The 21,832-nt window shown below is 43.0% G+C and overlaps 1 protein-coding gene across 4 annotated transcripts in view; it reads right to left on the reverse strand.

The window, feature by feature from the left end:
• LONP2 (lon peptidase 2, peroxisomal) overlaps positions 1-12,595 on the reverse strand; it is a 73,863-nt gene extending 61,268 nt beyond the window's left edge. Inside the window, exons 1-3 of one of the 4 annotated variants that reach the window (XM_085845383.1) lie at positions 12,392-12,595; positions 10,028-10,283; positions 1,568-1,699 (exon numbers count right to left, since the gene is read on the reverse strand). In XM_085845383.1, the coding sequence (XP_085701509.1) occupies positions 1,568-1,699; positions 10,028-10,156 (261 nt within the window). In that variant the 5' untranslated portion in view covers positions 10,157-10,283; positions 12,392-12,595. Of the gene's footprint in view, positions 1-1,567; positions 1,700-8,782; positions 8,897-10,027; positions 10,284-12,222 lie in introns of those variants that run through there. The other 3 variants (XM_085845381.1, XM_085845382.1, XM_085845384.1) reach the window with 3 other exon arrangements.
• Positions 12,596-21,832: the final 9,237 nt, after the last annotated feature.

Consider the following 21,832-nt stretch of genomic DNA (forward strand, 5'->3'; position numbering starts at 1 on the left):
GAACCGCAGCTTGATCTCTCTGACATCCTCCCTAGAATCCAGTTCATACAAGTGCTGAAAAGTGTGGGGGCCAGTACACACCCCTGACGAACTCCAGTAACTACTGGAAATAAGTCAGAGATGGTACCACCACATCTCCCAGCATTCGCAGAACCAGATTAGAGTTCAGACATCAGATGGATCAGTTTTGGTGGCACCCCACGAAAACCAAGATTCCTCCAGAGGACATCCCAATTCATTGAATCAAATGCTTTAGAGAGATCAACGTAGACTGCAAGCAGCCCGTGCCAAAACTCTCGTCTGCATTCAGTGAGAACCCGAATAGCAAAGATACGGTCAATGATTGACCTTTTTGGTGTAAAGCCTGACTGCTCTGGGTGCTGGTGCTCAAGCAGATGGTGCTCAAGCGGGTGGTGAACCCGATGAAGAATTATCCGAGCAAAGACCTTGCCCGGCACTGAGATTAGCATCACCCCTCGGTAGTTGTTACAGTCCTGGCGATCATCCTTCCCTTTCCAGAGAGGGACAACAAGGCCCCTCTTCCAATCTTTTTGGGAATTTGCCTGTGTTCCAGGCAAAGCACAGAACTGCATGCAACGACATGAGTACATTTACACCAGCCTTGAGAAGCTCAACATGGATGCCACAGATCCCAAGAGCTTTATCCAATTTGAACCACTTCACCGCAGTCTGTGTTTCTACAGACGAAGGTGGACCACAGTTGATTAGAGGGTCAGCATTGGGGACAGTAACACCTCTGACATCCAACTCAACAGCTGGTGGATCAGCCTGGTACAGCCGCTCAAAGTAATCAGCCCAGTGGGCTGTCACTTTGGACTCCTCTGTCAAGAGCCCACCACCTTGCCTGACATCAAAAGTTAAAGCCTGACTCCAAAATTTTTTTTTCCATGTAAAGGTGTCCAAATCTGCTTGAGAACCTGGTGATTTCCCCAGGCTCAAGGGACAGCTCTGACATCTGGTCTCCTTCTCAGAGCACTTGTCGAGTATTTCTTCTACTTTTCATATTCAAAGTCCTTCCCACAAGTCATTGCTTCCTCTCAGATACATGGAGTGGTCTGTTCAGCCACCAACTAGATAGTGAAGCAAAAATAAGATGACATTTACACACCTTCAGTGCAATCAAAAATCAATGTTTCTGCTCATCATCCTTCTCAATCAATCGCTTCCTTATTTTCCTCTGAGGCCGCTCATCACCACTACCAGTGAACGCTCATTCATTACAGCAGCATTACATACTTCCCATGACTTGATTTACATGTCCCATGTCTAGGCAATCCCTTCACCAATGGAGTTAACAAAACCATAATCTTCACTGAACAACTCTTCCACAAAACTTTATATCCAAACAAAAATTTAAAGCTTTTATCCAAGGCAAGGAAATAAATGCAAGTTAATTGTGCAGTCGGCATTATGTTTATTCATTATAAAATTACCCTTGTTTATTTTTTCATGTCAGGTGGCATTCTTTGCCAGATACTATTGTGACAGATGACATGATACAGTTAGTCACCGTGTCTGATTCAAAGTGGCAAGTAAATGGAAGCACCTCGAGCTTTTCTGATGGCGATGTGCGTATCATTGAGGCAATGATATCTGGAAGCACCTCTGAAGGCAATGTATCGAGCAGCCGTCGGAACTTGGCCACGACAGGCACCGAGGTATCCAGCAACTCCACCAACTAGAGTTAAACACAAACCATGCGACTTACAAACAAAATATAATCAACCAACTCAAACCTTACATGGGTTACACTGGTTAATGTCCAATCCGTCGAATACGGATCTCAACATTAACGGTCGTCCAATTGTCATGGACAAGTGAAAGTTCTGCTCAACCAGGTCAAAGGTGTGTGCAGTTGTCTGGTGGGCAAGTCCACATTTCTGATAAACACATGGCATGCAGACTTGTGATAAAATTTCTGGGACAAGGCAATTTGTGACCCGAGAAAGCTGGAAATCACAGAGATACCGTCAGTTATGGCCATTCCATTCAAACACTGAAAGCAAAAGCAGCCATAGTGAGGAAGTGCATGATCTCTCAACAAACCTCGACTCGATATCTATAATCAGAGCTTATACCTTTCTAAGGAGATACTCATAAACTTATTAGAGTTGGTAAGCATTAATTAGACACCAACAATATCAGCCATTTGAGAGAATCCATTTTCTATTTGTTAAGCCTATTAAGTCTCACTGGAGATCATCTCTGACACCTGACATGATAAAGCACTAGCGTATATCAATTAATGGTTCCAGTTTAGAAGCCTGCAATGAAAAACGAGCGAAGCATCTGCGGTGGACGAGTGAACAGAGCTGAAGTCGTGAAAAAAATTCACGCTTGTTGGCAAGATGCAGATCGTCGGGAATAAGACAAACTCTCAAACTTCATGACAAATGCAATCAATAGTTGATCACAACTTGCTAACTTGTCTGCATTTAATACTGCTGCAGTCAACACTATTCAAGTGTGTGCTTTTACCTTGTGATGATGAATATGCACACTCAATATTAGGGTGTCCATTACCTCACGCAAGCGAAGCAAAAAGCGGGGTGAAGCAATCGATTCACTTTGTTTGTCTGTCTGTTTACTATCGAGGAACAAGTTAATGTTATATTTTGAACATCAATCGAAAAACGAACCTGTAGTTTAGCAGTACTTTGGCTCTGAATTGGTCCCAATCGCATATGTGCAGAGAAGAGTGAGAAAATATTTGTTTACTCTGTCTGCCTGTCTGACAGTCCAACAAAATTGAAAATCATTCCAAACAGTCGACTTTCTGCTTTAGCGATGTCATAAAGGACACAAACAACAGGCACGAAGAACTAATATAACGTGTTAAAAATTACCCCCGTGGGGGAGTGACGGTCATCTCTGCGAGAAAATATATAGCCTCCTGAAGGTAGGGCAGTTTTTGCAAACTTCGAAGTCACGTAATGCGAAAACAAAAGTGAATATCGAAAATCCGGCCTGACAAAGTTTAGATATTGTCCCATAGATTTATATGCCACAATCAAATTCAAGATCGCTTGAGAAATGGCAGAGGAGATAAATTGAAAATCGTCATTTTCGCAACGGACGGACGGACGGATCGAAGGACATCTACACCCATATTATTAGGTCATGCTCGAAGAGATGACCTAAAAAGAGCGAGAATTGCTTTGCAATACTTGTCACCTACCGATGTGATATTTTCGAAGTTAAAAAAGGACATTACTATGAAAAATTGACGAAATACCCTGAAACTCGAACTTTTTCTGCAACTTACATTAATAAAGCAATGTAGCAAGTTTCAGTTGCATATGTTAAACTAAAGGGTATGGGGGAAAAAAAAGTCTGAAAAAACCCACAGGTGGGACGGACAGATGGAGAGCAAACCTATAGTCCCTTCAGGTGAAACCGATCGGGGACCAATAAGGTGGTGTCAAAGATGCTGTGTGAATGGCAGTAAACTTCTGAATTTTTTTTCTTTTCCAACCAATTGAATTATATATTTGAACACTGTAGAACAAGCCTGGTGTTGGTGCAGTGGTTAGGGCAGCGACTTGGGATCCAAAAGGTCCTGAGTTCAAGCCCCGTTGGGCCACTGAATTAATACACCAGGGGGTTGACTCAGCCTGTCATCCTTCCAAGGTCGGCGAAATGAGTACCAGTATACTGGGCCGGTGTATACCCCGGTTAAAATAGGTGTACCATATCCCTGTGTCGTAAGAGGCGACCAGGGTTGCGTCAGGAAGGGCATCCGGCGTAAAATATGTGCCAAATCACGATGCGGATCATACGGATGATCCGCTGTGGCAACCCCGAAAGGGAGCAGCCGAAAGAAGAAGAAGATTTGAACACTGTAGAACACAAAATCACCTTTTTTTTAAGCACTTTAAAAAAAAAAAACTTCTGTTGAGCAGTAATTGGACAAAATATTATGAAATTTTACATCATCACAACGATCAAATTTGCCGCTCGCAGACCCTGCCCCTGTCCTTGTTTCTCATGACTGTGTGGGGTGAAAGGTGTTCTACGAACTGTATAGTTGGTCGAGTTGTCGTGCTCAGTGTTAAAAGTTTTTGTACATAATAAAAGGATTTCTTTTCAAGACTTATTTTATTATTGAGCATATGTGGCTGATAAAGTCGCACAGCAATCTTAATGAGATGAGTAATCGCCATGTTAACAGCAGAAATTAAGATAGATTAGTGTTTCAGAGTAGTTAAAATGTCAAGTTTTGATGTGAAGGAATCTATCCCTCACTTTCCAAGAACAACCAAGTTTGAAAGTTAATGTCTAACCCCAGATTTTGAAGTTAACACCAAATTGTTTTTGTCACATATCGTATTGATATGGATACACATTTTTTGGTTCCACTTTGAGAGTAGACATTCCCCCCACCTCCCCACTCCCCCCCCAAACTGCATTATGTGTGGACTTGTCCAGGAGAGCGCGGGTGGGGACGCGGGGCAGAAGGCGCCATGTTGGGCAATGTTTAAAGTGGAAGAAACAACTGCAATCTTTCGGTCAGTGAATATTACATGGTGGCAGCGGTAAATTTTCCAGAATGGAGCAATTTAAACCTCCGGATGCCCTGTGTCTTTAAGGGAATATAGCGGAAAACTGGAAACGCTGGGACCAACGAGTTAAGTTGTACTTGAAGGCCACGGGGGCCGACAGCAAGACGGAAGATGTCCAAGTCGCGATTCTCCTCCATTGTGTTGGGAGGATGGATTGGAAGTGTTTAACACCTTTGATTTTGGTGACGGAGAGGACAACAACAGACTCGAAGATGTCCTGAAGAAGTTTGCACACTACTGCAATCCCTGGAAAAACACCTTGTTCGAGAGGTACAAATTCTGGAAGCGCTCACAGCACGAGGGGGAAACGATTGATCAGTTTGTCAAGGACTTGAAGAAAATGATAAAAATTAAAAAACTGCGAGTACAAAGAACCTTCAAGTGTTATGATCCGTGATCGCTTGGTGTTTCGAATCGACGATGCGAAACTGCAAGCACATGTTCTTTGTAAGAATGTTGATGATGTAACGCTACACAAAGCACCACCGTCGTATTGCCGTGCTGGTGAAGCAACTGCGAGCCAGCTGAAGGAAATGAGAATCGCAGCTGATAAGCCGATCGATGCTGTTTCTGATCGGAGAAATAAAAGTTCGCCAGGAAATTGTGTCTCACAGCTGTACAAAGTGTGGCCGTAAGCATGGTCTGAGGAAGTGTCCGAGGCATTCGGTCAAACTTGTTATACATGCAGAGGCGAAAATCATTTCTCCAAAATGTGTAAATACCATAAGAAAATGCACACGTTATGGACAGTCACATGTCAAGGAGCCGAAGGAGGTGTCCACAGTGATGGCTCTGATTCAAGGGAACTGCTCATTGGTCAGCTTACTGTGAATGTGCACTCCTGTGAGAAAGCCTGGCTTACCAAGCTCAATGTGAATGGCATGGTCATAAATTTCAAGCGTGATACTGGTGCAGAGGCCAATGTGCTGCCTCGGAGTATTTTTCGACAACTTCCGGTGCAAAATAACCTACAACAAACAAATGTGGTGTTGTCCTCCTATGGTAATCACAAGGTGTCACCGGAAGGCAAGGTCTGACTTGATTGCTCAATCAATGACGTCACACACAGCTTGGAGTTTTATGTCGCAAATGTGTCATCTCCACCCATTCTTGGATTAAAGGCGTGCACACAGTTGGAAATAATTTGGAAAATTCACAATGTAACTGAGACGTGTCTGGACAAGGATAAATGGTTGCAGGAATTTCATGAAGTGTTTGAGGGGCTCGTAGAAATGCCGGGTGAGTACCATATTGAACTGAAAGCTGGTGCTACTCCAGTAATACACCCGCCAAGAAGAGTACCACTCAGCCAACATGACAAACTCAAACACACCTTGAATAATCTGGAGAATGCGGGAATTGTATCCGAGGTGGATAAACCTACAGACTGGGTTAACAGTCTGGTGATTGTTTAAAAGAAGAATGATTCCCTGCATCTCTGTTTAGATCCGAAAGACTTGAACAAAGCAGTTAAACGTGAACACTACAGAATACCTAAAGCAGAGGACATGGCTTCCAGATGAAGTGGTAAATGTGTATTTTTCATTTTGGATGAGAAAGATGGCTTTTGGCAGATCAAGTTGGATGATGAAAGTTCATTGTTGTGTACATTTAACACGCCATTCGGCTGCGACAGATTCCATAGATGTCCTTTTGGGATCTACTCTGCCCCGGAAATCTTTCAGAAGAAAAATGACCAATTGTTTGGTGACATAGATGAAGTTGAAGTGTTTTTTGATGACCTGATAATTGCGGCAAAAGATATCGCTGACCACGATCGCATTCTGGAGCAAGTGTTACAGTGTGCTAGAAAGAACAATGTTAAGTTTAACATAAATAAGTTTCAATTTCGTGTGAGTGAGGTGAACTATGTGGTAAATGTGGTGTCTGCTGGGGGCCTGAAGCCAGACCCAGAAAAAATGAGAGCAATTACCGAATACCCTAAGTCTGAGAACAAGCAAGACTTGCAACAATTCTTAGGAATGGTGAATTATTTGGGCCAATTTATTGCCAACCGATCTGGGTGTACTGCCCCATTAAGACTAATACTGAAGAAAGACATTGAGTGGCATTGGCGCAAGGAGCAGGGCGATGCATATCAAGATGTGAAACAAGCTTTGATCACCGCACTCACATTGAAGTTCTTCGATGTCCAGTCTGCCGTTGTGATACAAGCCGATGCTTCAAAAGCGGGCCTGGGTGCTTGCCTCATGCAAGAAGGTCACCCAGTAGCTTACGCTTCCAGGGCACTAACTGAAGCAGAACAAAATTATGCTCAAATTGAAAAGGAACTTTTGGCGATTGTGCTCGCATGTGAAAAATTCAATCAATATTTGTATGGTAAAGCTGTGGTCATTGAATCAGACCACAAGCCACTTGAGATGATCAGTAAGAATCAAAGCAAAGCTTCACCTCGACTCCAGAGAATGCTTCTCAGACTGTTCAAGTACTCTGTCGACATTGTCTACAAACCAGGCTGTCAAATGCATATTTCTGATGCATTGTCACGTGCCGACATTCAGGATGATTCCATTGACAAGGGCCTTGTAGTGGACATGGAAGTCATGGTACATAATTTCATCAAAATGCTTCCCATCACTAAAGGAAAGTTATTGGAAATGCAGCATTCCACATCAGAGGATGACTGTCTTGTGGAGCTTCAGAAACTTGCAAAATACAGTTGGCCCACCTCAAAATGACATGTACCCGAGGTAGTTCGCCATTACTGGACCATGAGGGATCAAATTCATGAGACTGCTCAAGGGACTATTGTTCCTGGGTGACAAACTCATCATTCCGGCCACAATGAGAATGGAAGTCCTTAATAAGCTCAATGAGAGTCACCTTGGAATAGACAGTAGTAAGGCACGGCACGAGAAATAGTTTACTGGCCTGGAATCTCAAAGGACATGGAAGACACTGTGGCCCGTTGTAGTAAATGTGCCCAATTTCGTAGGAACAATCAAAACGAGCCTCTCATGCCTCATGAAGTTCCAGAGCGTCCATGGAAAAAGTTGGGTGCAGATCTGTTTGAGTTTCGGGGCCAAAATTACCTTTGTGTTATGGATTATTTTTCCAAATTTCCCGAAATATGTCTGCTGAAAGATAAAACTGGGAGTACTGTCGTCACTCACTTAAAATCTCTGTTTGCACGAAATGGTATTCCAGAGGAATTGAGAGCAGATAACATGCCGTTTGCTGGTTGGGAGCTACAACAGTTCGCCAAAGCGTGGGGATTTAGAATTGTGACTTCGAGTCTCCGATACCCTCAGTCTAATGGCATGAGTGAAAGGACCATTGGGACCATTAAGCAGTTGCTGAGGAAAGCAGACGATCTGTATATTGCGTCATTGGAGTACTGTAATACTCCAATCACTGGCCTGAAATACTTTCCTGCCCAGATTCTGAACAGTAGAAGGCTAAATTCGAGATTACCGACAGCTGCGCATCTGTTGCAACCTAAAGTGGTGACGGGTGTCATAACAGAACTATTAAAACTGCAGGAAAAACAAAAGTATTCGCATCAAGGAAAATGGGGTGTGGAATCGAGCCAGAGTAACTAGGAGTCATGCAAGTCCCAGGTCATACATCGTCCAGTCAGCAACAGGTAGTGTTTGGCGTAGAAACAGGCGTCATCTGCTAAAAACAGCAGAGCCTGCTCCTGTTGTTGTCTCTGACTTTGAATCGTTGCCAGTAGGTTTAAGCTTGGAGCCTGGGTCTTCCACAACCAGAGGAGCGGATTGGGCTTTCACCACTTCACCAGCTTCTCCCACAATAAGCACGACTTCACCTGAAGCTTTTTGCACCACACGATTTGGGCGACATGTTAAAGTGACTGGATTTGTGAATTGTGGTCAGTGATATCTTGGTGCAGGATGTGTATGTGAGGCAGAATAATCCCTTTGTGTCAGAAGGCAGTCTACCTTATGACGACACAAACTTCACAAATACTATTGCAGTTACCATCTGTTTTAAATGCTGTTTATGCTGATCTGTTCAGAGTGATTTGGTTGTTTTAATAATATGAATGTAATTTGAAGAAACAAACAAAAATAAATAATAAAAAGGAGGTGTCACATATCGTAATGTGTGGACTCGTCCAGGAGAGTTTGTGGCTGTGGTGTGCACGTGTTGGTGCAAACGTGAACACTACATGAACTTCTGGTTCATGTGCTCAAACATGAAGTCGGGCACCTCACCTGTTAGTGAGGTCGGGCACTGATGTTGGGCGATTAGGTCTGGCTTGCAGTCGGTGTTCCAATTCATCGCAAAGCTGTTCGATGGGGTTGAGGTCAAGGCTCTGTGCAGGCCAGTCAAGTTCTTCCACACCGATCTCGACAAACCATTTCTGTATGGACCTTGTAAGAAATGGCACTGATGTTTAAATTTGACGAGATCTGGTAAAATTTGACGAGATGACAAAAAACGTCTGTCCGTCAACAATTTTTCTTTCCGATCTTGATGAAACTTAGTATGTGGGTAGAGGTCGATGACTTTTGCACAACGATATAACTTTTGTCTGGGTTCAAGGTCAGGGTCAAGGTCACGAGGTCACGTCAGTTATAAAAATCGCCATTTTCAAAAACGATCTCGTCTGCCATTCTACAAGATATTCGGCAACTGTTTATTGATTATGTATCTAACCGTTTATTGATTATGTTTATTGATAAACGGCAACCGTTTATTGATAAACAGTTTACAACTGTTTATTGATTATGTATCTATCAACTGTATCTAACCGGACAGATTTTTTAATTTCCTTCCCGTTTGATCGTCACGTGATCTGGAAGATGGCCAAAAACGCCAATGCGATTCGCAAAGAAGGAAGGAAGGAAGGAGAAATGAAATATAAATATAAAACACATTTTTAGCCTTTTATATTTATACATTTTCCGCCGAAGGTGCAAAAGTTTCAAAACCCGAAATGTAAACATCGGCATTTATTTTCAAAATATAATTTCGTGCGCGCGCCAAAATGCCGAGTCATCTTTAACCAAACTGCGCAGTTCGAGCTGCGCAGTAGTCTTCGGTCATAACTGAACATTGTATTGAGAATTTGTGGTATTATAGAGATGACCGTCACCCACACACGGGGGTAATTTTTTGTATAACCATCATCGAATTAAGTTATAAATGGGCTAATCTCAGTTTTTGCATATTTTGCAGTAAGCATGGTGACTGAAGATCGAAAGGAGTTCCGAAAATACTGTTGCGATCCGTTCAGCTGCCAGAAAACGAAACAACGAAAAGATCTTCGCAATGTGTCAAATGATATGTTGATGAATATTTCTCCAAATCGGCGGGGGCACGGGGCAGAAGGTGCCATGTTGGACATGGATAAAAGTGGAAGAAACAACTGCAATGTTTCAGTCAGTGAATATTACAGTTTTCCCCAAGCTGACAAGCAAAAAAAAATTAACGATTTACAATACAAAAGGAAATACCTGCAGAGCATGTGCATGGAACTGGCGAGTTAGGTCCAGCAGCTTCTCATCATGAACTTCTCCATCCAAATCATCTGCCCCTGCCGTATCGGGCTGCTCCAGCCGGTCGAGTTGCTCAACATCAGCCATGACAAAAGGCCGATCATGCTTGATGGCTACCACACGGAAGCGACAAAGCCCTACTGCCAGCAGCGTGTAGTGTGGACGGGGCCAGTTACTGCCCGTCACCTGCACGATCAAGGCGGCGGTGCCAACCCTGCGAGAACCCAGCAGGTACAGAAACGTACAAACACATTTAGATAGATGCCCTTTTCGAACAAAAGCTTACCTCATAACAACCAAGTTAACTCAGGTGTTTTGGAAGTTAGGCAAAGGGAATAATCTAAATTTAATTTTAAACTGCGTGTGACGTGACATTGTTTAGCTTTCGCGATATAGATGAAAGTGTTTCTCATTTTTAGTTCGCCTGTTCGAAGAACAGAGAGCTATAGCGATACCCCTGCATGAGCATCAGCGTGAAAATGTTAAATTTTTTGTATTACGGAAAAACTCTGACGGATTTCGACGAAACTTGGTGGGGGGGGGTTAGGTATGGTCCAAGGATCATGCCATTAGATTTTGGCTTTGGTCCCCCCCCCCAAAAAAAAATTGTTAGAAATTTTTTTTTTTTGCATTTCTACATGTTTATAGTGATTTTCAACCCTCCCCCTCCCCCCCCAAAAAATTTAGATGAAAAAAATTTTTGCAACATTTTTTTCAACAAAATTTCGATTTCTTTTTTTTTTGCATTTCTACATGTTTTAAGTGATTTCCAACCCCCCTCCCAAAAAAAAAATGGAGAAAAGAACTATAACTCTGTCACACTGTTGACATCATATTTAAGGAATAAGATATAAGGTTCACTTGAGTGACCCAGCAGTATTGGCGGCGGAGGTTTTGCACTCTCCCGAGTGCTCCCCCTCTAGTTTCCTTTCTAATGTTTTTATCTACCATACTATTTTTTATACGCCATATATATATATATATATATATATATATATATATATATATATATATATATATATATATATATATATATATATATATATATATATATATATATATATATATATATATATATATATATACACATATCAGGGCGTATTATGTGATACTGGTCATCCGTCCGTCCGTCTGTCTGTTCCTCCGTTCCTGTCCGTACTCTAACTCCCAAAGTTTTCAACTTTCATGTTTCATATTTGGTACATAGGTACAGACTGTGGAGACGGTGTGTAGCGACATACGTTCGTCATCTAAAGTGGTTGCCATGGCAACCAGGATGATGTTTTCCACGTAGTAGCACAATTCTGTATATACCTTCTTGTTAGGGCATATATTGTGCTCACTTGCGCTCTTGTTACTGATTACAATATACAAATACATATATTGCTTTATAATTATACTTCACTGCAATGCTTTATAAAAAAAAATATTAATTATTAGACTCGTCTTTTAAAAACGATAAATGTATAAACAGGCGAGCATTGGGTGGCTTTGACACCAACTCTGGTCCCCACTGTCTCAGGTATAAAATGCTGGATTATTCAGTGTGTTATCAGAGGTCATGTGTAACCAAGAAGCAAGGTTCATTATGTGTATCAAGTCATGTAGTTTCCCAGTTATCTCCACACTTAGAAAAAGAAAAAACCACTCGGGGGGTGGTGGAGGAGGTTCAACACCAGTCATGACAAAAGGCAATCAACCTTGGGGTTAGTATTTGGCCTTGTTCAGCTTGCCAACAAAAATGGCGCCCGCGCACTGCATCATGGGTACTGAAACTCCTCGATATGTTTTTGTCGCTCCCCCCCTCCCCCCAGTATTTTTGTTATGGTACAGTCCATACTTTGAACTGAGGTAAAATACCTTCCCACAACCACTTGTGATTATATGTGGCGAACACAGCATGCTGGACAAGGATTTGATTCCGAATCGCTCAGAGACTGGAGGAAAGCAAATGTCACAAGATGTCACAGGGAATGTTTCACACGAGGACTGCGTCTGTGTGTCGGCACCCTGAACAAACTCCAGATTGCTGGGCCGAAACGGTCAACGACGACGTACAACAGTCAACAAACGGTCGACAACACGTTCAATAAAAACCAACGCAAGAGCCAAAGAGCCAGACAGCGTGGCCACGGCGGAGTCCGGGCTCCGACCTGTTCGGGAAGTCCGGCAGACGGTCGAGCCCAGAGGTATCGGGAGCGGAGTTGACGTGCACGACGCCCACGAGCGCGCCACGCGGACACGCGGCACGCAGCACGTGCACGTGCACGCGCACCAGCTTCACGGAGCTCGGATCCCGCGCGACGAGCCGCGCGCTCGTACCCGGTAAAAGCACGGGTTTCGCGCTCAGCACGAGAAGCGGCAGACGCGAGGGGATGCGTAGCGGCTTCATGGCAGGAACTTCACTTCACCCGACATCGAGCTGCCCAGATTAATGATTAAACGCCGATAGAACCTTAAAAGCGCGAGAGGGATGGAATGTGAAGCGTAAAAGGTAAACATAAAATATAGAACCTAAAAAAAAAAAAAAACACACACTATCGAACGTCTTCGCCTCACTCGTCGCAGCACTTCCGCCTGGTTATTCTAGATACTCGTTGTAAAAGTGTTTCTGTACGATCTATATTTGTAATACACAACGACGGACCGTTTATAAATCAGAATATTTATTTTTATTACGTTTTCCTTGAAAAGGGGGAGGGTGGGAGTCTATCACGAACAACATCGCCGAGGCTACCATTGACCGTATAAAAGTGAAGGTGCTGCTGGTCGGGTAAATAGCAAGTAAGACTGGGCTTCGAGGGTGGCAGGTCAAGTGGCAATTAACACACTGACAACAGTCCCTTGTTCAATGGTGTCTTGCTTGTATCACCCAACCACGGGGACATTCACTCAATCTGACAAAAAGGGAACGAATTAACACTGCACACAACGGCAATGTCACAATTTTTACAAGGGGTGACAAGATATTGTTGCGGATTCGCGCCCGCCGGCGTGCGAGCGGCCACGTAACTCGAATCGCGGCACGTCGCCCACCGGACGGACAATCCCGTCGTGACCCTCTCGGACTAACGCCGGGAACTAGTCACGGGTGGACCTTTCGGCCTCACCACGATCGTGCCAATCGGCCCCCCGCGTGGGATAGGGTTGCTCGCCAAATTCGACCTACCTAAGTACCCACACGGAGGGTAGACCGGGCGATCGCACCTCGCCGCAGGTCGACTTCGGACACGGGCCACTTTAAGCGACCCGTTCCGTACTATCGGGATAACCGAGCGGTGTTATCGTCAACCTCGACGGTTCGATTAATTATCGGGCGTTTTTAGCCCACGACCAACCCTTTACGTGAAGTAAGATGGAGATTCAATAAGAGAAAAGACGAAGCGAAACGGGAGAAACAGTTCAACATAAAGCACATTTATTCCGCAGCAAACGGAAAGCACACATATACAATTATACACCAAAAGCAAATGTAAAAGTGACACGGCAATTCTGCACAAAAAGCAAATGTAAAAGTGACACGACAATTCTGCACAAAAAGCAAATGTAAAAGAGAAACACAATGCAGATCTACTACCGACTACCGAGCACACGGCAACACTTATACAGTTTTACTTCACAGACGGCGCCGACAACACATATACTCAAAGCAAAAGAAAAAGGGACCACCCTCAACGATGAGGGGGGCAGACGGGCCTGGGGCCGAGACCGCGTCGAGCCTACCCGTCTGGTGATGAGCCGCAAAATGGCGGTGGCGCCCCAACTCCGCGGGCCTCGCTCGCACTGCCTGGAATGGGGTGGGAACGGGGCCCCCTTCTCACACTATCTCAGCGTGGGGGGAAACAGGAGGAGGTTGTTGATGCTCGGGGAATGAGGATATCTCACTGGCTTGGGTTCCGCGACGAGCGACTCCACCGCGACCTCGGTCGCGTTACCGACCTCCCCTCTCCGCAGCTCCCCGACTCTGACACGAGCGCCCTCTCGACTGCCTTCGCCGCCGCCACAACTCTCCAACTCTCCACTCTTCTCAACTCCGTCCAACTGCGTCCAACTGCTTTCCTCTTCTCAGAAACTCTCAACTCTTTCCAACTCAACTACTAACTCTTCCCAACTCAACTACTCCTTTTCGGCGAGCGAACGCGGCCCTTTATAGCCCCCGGGGCTTCGCTCCTTCACCTTCGACCCTTCACCTCTGGCTGGCTCCCCATTGAACAGAGGAAAAGTGGGCGTGAATGATTTTTGATCCGATTTCTCGGAAAGGCTGGTGTTTTTGCACCCGCTGCTCGGTGCGCGCCCTGTACGAGTCCAGGATCGGTGCCCACAAGCGGCGCAGGAATGGCGGTGATGCGATGGTTGCGAGAGCGAGATGTGACGGTAAAGGTCGTGGCTGTTGTTGTGAAGCGGCGTTGCGGTTGGTGGTTGTTGTCTGATGGCTGTTGAGACGTGGTTGGTGGTGGTTGTGGTGGTAGTAATGGCGGCTGGTCCAAAATAAAGACAGTAAAAGAAAAACGGCTATCTAAAAGGGTCGCAGCCCGAATGAATGACATTTATTCCCTCTAAACAACGGGTTTGGGCCTAACTACACATATACTTACAGAGATATCTCACCTAAGGGACCTGAATGGTGGTTTGCGAATTTCGTCAACCACAACAATATTGTGGCTACCCTGTATATATCTGGGCGTCTGATCTTCGTAACTAATGTTAATGATTTCAACAAATCCTCTGATGTGAATACATTTTTTCTATTTATTTTTATTTTTTAAACTCGATCTATATAATGCCTAAGCTTTTGCAGCTACGTGTAAGGTATTATTAAATGATCCCCGACCCCATTCATTAGTGGGTGTTGGGAAGTGTTCTTCGACCCCCACAAAAAAAAATTACAAAAATAAAATTTCATGTCTTCAAAATGCCAACATGATTAGAACAGCACCGGCAACGTCACCCGCTAGTTAATGATATATTAAATAACTTTTCCCTTCAAAAAAATATTTCTTGCATTTTACGCCAGTTGGGTTATCTCCCGAGGTGGCTCGTTGTCAGGGCCGGATTTAGGGGCAGGCGACCACCTTCAGTGCTGGGCTCAGGGGGGAGCTGGCTGTCAGCCTACAATGAAGCTGAAACAAGAAAATGTGACAAAAGGAGGCCATTCGGCCCATCCTGCCTGCACTACACCAACACCAGATTAAATTAATCTGTCCAGTCAATCACTTCGTTTCATTGGGGGAATGGGGGTGGAATGAAGATGTATACATGTAGGAACTAGAACGGGCACTCGGTAGAGCGCATACCTTCGCCGCCACAACTTTTTTTCCGGGCACATTTGAAAAACGTCATTTTAAAACCTCCATGACATCACAACCGTCAGTCCGATTGACGTCAAGTTTGGTGTGTAACCTCCTTGAAGGCAGTCCAACAAAATGGAATGATAAACACTGAAAAATAAAAAAGTTGAAAAATGACATCATCTTTTGACGTCATTTTGACGCACTTCCGGGGACATCACGTCCAATCGGGGACTACCATTCTGAAAGCTCGTAGTTCACTGAACGTTTTAACGTTGGTTTCATGTCAATAGCTCTATTAGATCTGACGCTATGCCTACAAGTATATTTTGACCTTGAGTGTGACCTTGACCTTGACTACAGAGTTAATTGGCAAAACCTGTACATCAATAAACAGATATTTTGGTACTGATCCTAATGCCTGGATTTGGGAGACTTTGCTGAATAAATTATATAGATATTTGAATGTAAAATATCAGGACATTATAGCCACAATTGAAAATGTCAGCCACAACAGCATGAGTGAGGTCGGGCACTGATGTTGGGTGGTTGGGTCTGGCTCGCAGTCGGTGTTCCAATTCATAGCAAAGCTGTTCGATGGGGTTGAGGTCAAGGTTCTGTGCAGGCCAGTCAAGTTCTTCCACACCGATCTCGACAAACCATTTCTGTGTGGACCTCGCTTTGTGCACGGGGGCATTGTCATGCTGAAACAGGAAAGGGCCTTCCCCAAACTGTTGCCACAATGTTGGAAGCACAGAATCGTCTAGAATATCATTGTATGCTGTGGCATTAAGATTTCCCTTCACTGGAACGAAGAGGTCTAGTCCGAACCATGAAAAGCAACCCCAGACCATTATACTTCCTCCACCAAACTTTGCAGTTGCCATTATGCGTTTAGGCAGGTGGCGTCCTCCTGGCATCTGCCAAACCCAGATTCATCCGTTGGACTGCCAGATGGTGAAGCGTGATTCCTCACTCCAGAGAACACGTTTCCACTGCTCCAGGGTCCAATGGTGGTGAGCTCTACACCACTCCAGCCATGGCATTGCGCATGGTGATCTTAGGCTTGTGTGTGGCTGCTAAGTCATGGAAACCCATTTCATGAAGCTCTCGATGAACAGTGCTTGTGCTGATGCTGCTTCCAGAGTCAGTTTGGAACTCAGTAATGAGTGTTGCAACCGACAACAGACGATTTTTCCACGCTATGCGCTTCAGCACTCGGGGGTCCCGTTCTGTGAGCTTGTGTGGCCTTCCACTTCGCGGCTGAGCTGTTGTTGCTACGAGACGTTTCCACTTCACAATAACAACATTTACAGTTGACCAGGGCAGCTCCAGCAGAGCAGAAATTTGATGAACTGACTTGTTGGAAAGGTAGCATCACATAACGGTGCCACATTGAAAGTTACTGATCTCTTCATTACGACCCATTTTACAACCAATGTTTGTCTCTGGAGATTGCATGGCCATGTGCTTCATTTTACCACCTGTCGGCTGTCAGCAATGGGTGTGGTTGAAATAGCCGAATCCACTAATTACAAGGGGTGTCCGCATACTTTTGGCCATGTAGTGTGTGTATATATATATTGTGACGTCCACGGGACTTGAACAGTCCGCCAACGTAGAATGAGCCGAAACGATGGAGGCGGTTTATTTATTTATAACCCAAACATGGCGGTTCTAATCGCTCTACCGCAAACGGGACGAGGAAGGTGGCACGAATCACTTTTCACTGAGTTGATGATGTTTATTTGTTTTTACTATTAACCAGAAATAACAAGACTCAGCAAGAAGAGGGATCCGGGGCGATTCGACGGGATGGTGTGGGATCGGGCATAGGGAAAAACACAGACAATTCCAATGAATATACAGATCTCAAACCCTCTAAGGCGCCAAGCACACACACACACACACACACACACACACACACACACACACACACACACACACACACACACACACACACACACACACACACACGACGTAGCTATTTATGGTGGTCAGGCTGGACCGTGGTGTGGACGCAACTGTCCCTGGATCGGCGTCGGACGAGCTGGCCTTGCTCTCGTCAGGGGGGGGGGCAGGAGAAACCGTGGTGCTGTCGACCTCCTGGTCCTGGCCCAAGTCCGCTCACAGCCACCAGGGAACCAGTTCTGGCGCCAAGTTGCGAGCAGGAGAGGGAGGCAGGTCCGCCCGCCGCTCGACCCCGTACTCTGAGTCAGCAGAACCCCAGAGCCAACCAAGGTGAGGCACGAGGCTCAGCAAGGCTCCAGGACACGATGAAGAACACGATCGAATCAGCACAACAACAAGGACGCTTCCCGCGTAACAGCCTCCACACCAAAAAAACACGATCTTTTGGTCCAGATCTTCTTCCTCTTCCTTTTCGACCCCAAACAGAACCTTTTTATCCTTCGTCCTCGTCACTTCCAATCGAGCCGTTTATTGGCCCACCGCCATCGCCTTCCGCCAATCGTGATCACGGGGCGGAGCCATCCGCTGCACTGTCCTGTGACGTCACGGCCAGTCTCCAGAGAATACCAAAAGGGGTTTACGCAGACACACTTACCCTATCCCGTGTCCCTATCTAATTACGTGACAATTATCATTTCCCCCTTGAAGAAATGAACATTTACTAGACAACTCATCACCACTGAATTGCTACTTATTACATCGAGATCCTGGTAAACTCGAACAGCATGGCATACCTAATTAAACATCCTAATTATCCTTTGAATGCATACCCCCCCCTCAAACGTAACAATATATATATATATATATATATATATATATAATATCGTATTTTCTGTCTGTCTGTCCATCGATGGAATCGGCCCAACCGGTGGTAACTTCATCATATCTCATACTGTTGGAATCCTCTTGGCAAATGAAGGTGCAAGCAAACATTTTCAAACCTACAGGGTAGGGGGTTCAGGATGGGGGGAAGACCCCAATTCTCTCGATGTAAATGTGTATTGTTTAGTGTCACCCTGTGGTAGACAGTAATATGGAATAGGAAAAGCCTAGACGCGAACGTAGAATTCTTCTTACATTCGCTTCTGACTTTACATAAAACTTGTTCACAACTGTATACTTGCCAACTATACCATGGTACATGTAAGCGCTGCACAGCTGATGATTTTGACGCAATTTCCGGTTACTTCGGCCTGGATTTGGGATCAGCGATCAAATAATGTAAATCACGATTAAAAAATATTTGTTGATGATGCGGGAGATTTCTTTATTAAAATTAACTTTGGGAAAAAATAATTGAATAAATAAATAAATAAACGATCACTTCTGGTCAAGAAAAAAAGAAATTAAAAGTTCCGGAAAGAGTTTCAAAATCACTCCCGGTAATGTTAAATACAAAATAAACACTTCCTGTCATGAAAAAAAAATCACCTTCGGAGGTATAAAATTAACATTGGGAAAAAATAATTGAATAAGTAAATAAACACTTCCGGTCATGATCTCCTGGCATGCATCATTCCCCATGACAAAAACCGGAAACAAACAAAAAAAAACCAGAAGCAAAAAAAAAAAACGGAAGCAAAATGGTCATAGCCAACGACAAGGATTCACAATTGCCAGGGTATTGTGTTGTTTTTGTTGTTTCCTTTTCTCTCATGTGCACGCGTTAAGTAATATTCACAAGATAAAAATAAAACCCAATCGTGTTTATACACCGCACAGCGTTTAACAACAACCGGAAGCAAAAGGTCACAGCTAACGACACGGATTCCAAATAGCCAGGGGTATTGTGTTGTTGTTGTTGTTGTTGTTGTTGTTGTTGTTGTTGTTGTTGTTGTTTCCTATTCTCTCACGTGCACGCATTAAGTATTAAGCTCACTTCGCTATTAAAAATCATCATCTTATCTCTTTCACCAATCTTACAATTCTGACACCCAACAACCAGACTTGAAATGTTGTCTATCCAGAGGCACTGTAGTCGTCATTATTGTGTTGTGTTGCCTTATTGTATCGTATTATTTATTGCTTGTTTTGCCTGTTATTTTATATTAAATATTGTATATATTGTGTGAATCGTTATATTATTATTATAGTATTGCCTGTTAAATTACATGTGATTAATTCATTGCAATTACACACACTGTAGTACCTGGCTCTCTTTTTCTCAACTCTAAATTCCTTCCGCACAAGGTGCAGGTACCTCTGCTAGTATTTGATAACACTACAATTAGGATTTGAACTGCAACAGTTACCTGTATACAAGGAAAACAAAATATGGTAGATAACACAACCTTGTGTTGCCCCAAGACTCAAAACTCTGCCACGTGATACCATGTTACTATTACACCTCTAGCAGAGCTGTCACAAAGAAAGCTGTTGTGGTATATCTGTCAGAAAGTTGTGAATTAATCTTGAAAGACGAGGTGCAACATCTGGTTTTAGTAATTTGTCAATTAATATGAGTGGTACAATGGTATTGAAGGCACGAGAGAAGTCATTAAATAATGATCTTACAAAGGACATTCGGAGTGTCTAAATGATGGTACCATCTTTGGAGATAGACAAGCATAGCATCCTCGACACCTGTATTTCTCTGATGTGTGAATTGAGAATGGACAAACAGGCCGACTTGAGTGTATAAAGATTTCAGCAACATCCTTTCAAACACTTCATTACATTAGAGATTAAGGCTACTGGACAGGAACGGTTGGTTATACCTGTTGAAAACTTTGAGACAGACTTGTGCGTATTCTGCATTCCCTTGCATAATTTTCATAAATTCCTGATGAGATCTGGTTAAATTTGATGAGATATGGTTAATTTGATGAGATCTCATTAAATTTGATGAGATATGGTTAATTTGATGAGATCTCGTTAAATTTGATGAGATCTTGTTAAATTTGATGAGATGAGATCTGGTTACATTGGACGAGGTCTGGTGAAATTTGACGACATCTAATTAAATTTGATGAGACATGGTTATATTTGACGAGATCTGGTTGAATTTGATATCTGGTTAAATTTGATGAGATTTGGTTAAATTTGACGAGATGAGATCTGGTTAAATTTGACGAGATGAGATCTGGTTAAATTTGACGAGAAATTGTTAAATTTGATGAAATCTGGTTAAATTTGATGAGATATGGATAAATTTGATGAGATATGGTTATATTTGATTAGATATGGTTAAATTTGATGAGATCTGGTTCAATTTGATGAGATCTGGTTAAATTTGAAGAGTTCTGGTTAAATTTCATGAGATATGGTTAAATTTTATGAGATATGGTTAAATTTGACGAGATATGGTTAAATTTGATAAGATCTGGTTAAATTTGATGACATTTGGTAAAATTTGACGAGATGAGATCTGGTTAAATTTGATGAGATTTAATTAAATTTGACGAGATGAGATCTGGTTAAATTTGATGAGATCTGGTTAAATTTGACGACAAATGGTTAAATTTGATGAGATCTGGTTAAATTTGATGAGATATGGTTAAATTTGATGAGATCTGGTTAAATTTGATGATATCTTTTTTAATTTGATGAAATCTGGTTAAATTTTATGAGATATGGTTAAATTTGACAAGATATGGTTAAATTTGATGAGATCTGGTTAAATGTGACGAGATATGGTTAAATTTGATGAGATCTGATTCACTTTGATGAGATCTGATTCAATTTGATGATATCTGGTTAGATTTGATGAGATCTGGTTATATTTGATGAGATATGGTTAAATTTGAGGAGATATGGTAAAATCTTATGAGATCTGGTTAAATTTGATGAGATCAGATTAAATTTAACGAGATCTGGTTAAATTTGACGAAGATGAGATCTGCTTATATTTGACGAGATCAGGTTAAATTTGACGAGATGATGAGATCTGGTTAAATTTGTTGATATCTGTTTAAATTTCACGAGATCTGGTTAAATTTTACGAAATGAGATCTGCTTGGATTTGACGAGATCTGGTTAAATTTTATGAGAACTGCTTACATTTGACGAGATCAGGTTAAATTTGACGAGATTTGGTTACATCTGACGAGATAAGATCTGTTTACATTTGACGAGATCAGGTTGAATTTGGCGAGATGATGAGATCTGCTTAAATTTGATGATATCTGGTTAAATTTGATGAGATCTGGTTAAATTTGATGAGATCTGGTTAAATTTGACGAGATCTGGTTAAATTTGACGAGATTGGTTTAATTTGACGAGATGAGATCTGCTTGCATTTGACGAGATCAGGTTGAATTTGACGAGATGATGAGATCTGCTTAAATTTGATGATATCTGGTTAGATTTGATGAGATCTGGTTAAATTTGATGAGATCTGGTTAAATTTGATGAGATGATGATATCTGGTTAAATTTGATGAGATTAGGTTAAATTTGACGAGATTTGGTTAAATTTGATGAGGTGAGATCTGCTTACATTTGACAAGATCATGTTAAATTTGACGAGATGATGAGATGTGCTTAAATTTGAAGAGTTGAGATCT

The sequence above is a fragment of the Eptatretus burgeri genome, chromosome 11, assembly GCF_056783735.1.
Source record: "Eptatretus burgeri isolate ZD-2024b chromosome 11, Ebu_testis_v1, whole genome shotgun sequence".
In the NCBI taxonomy this organism is placed as follows: Eukaryota; Metazoa; Chordata; class Myxini; order Myxiniformes; family Myxinidae; genus Eptatretus; species Eptatretus burgeri.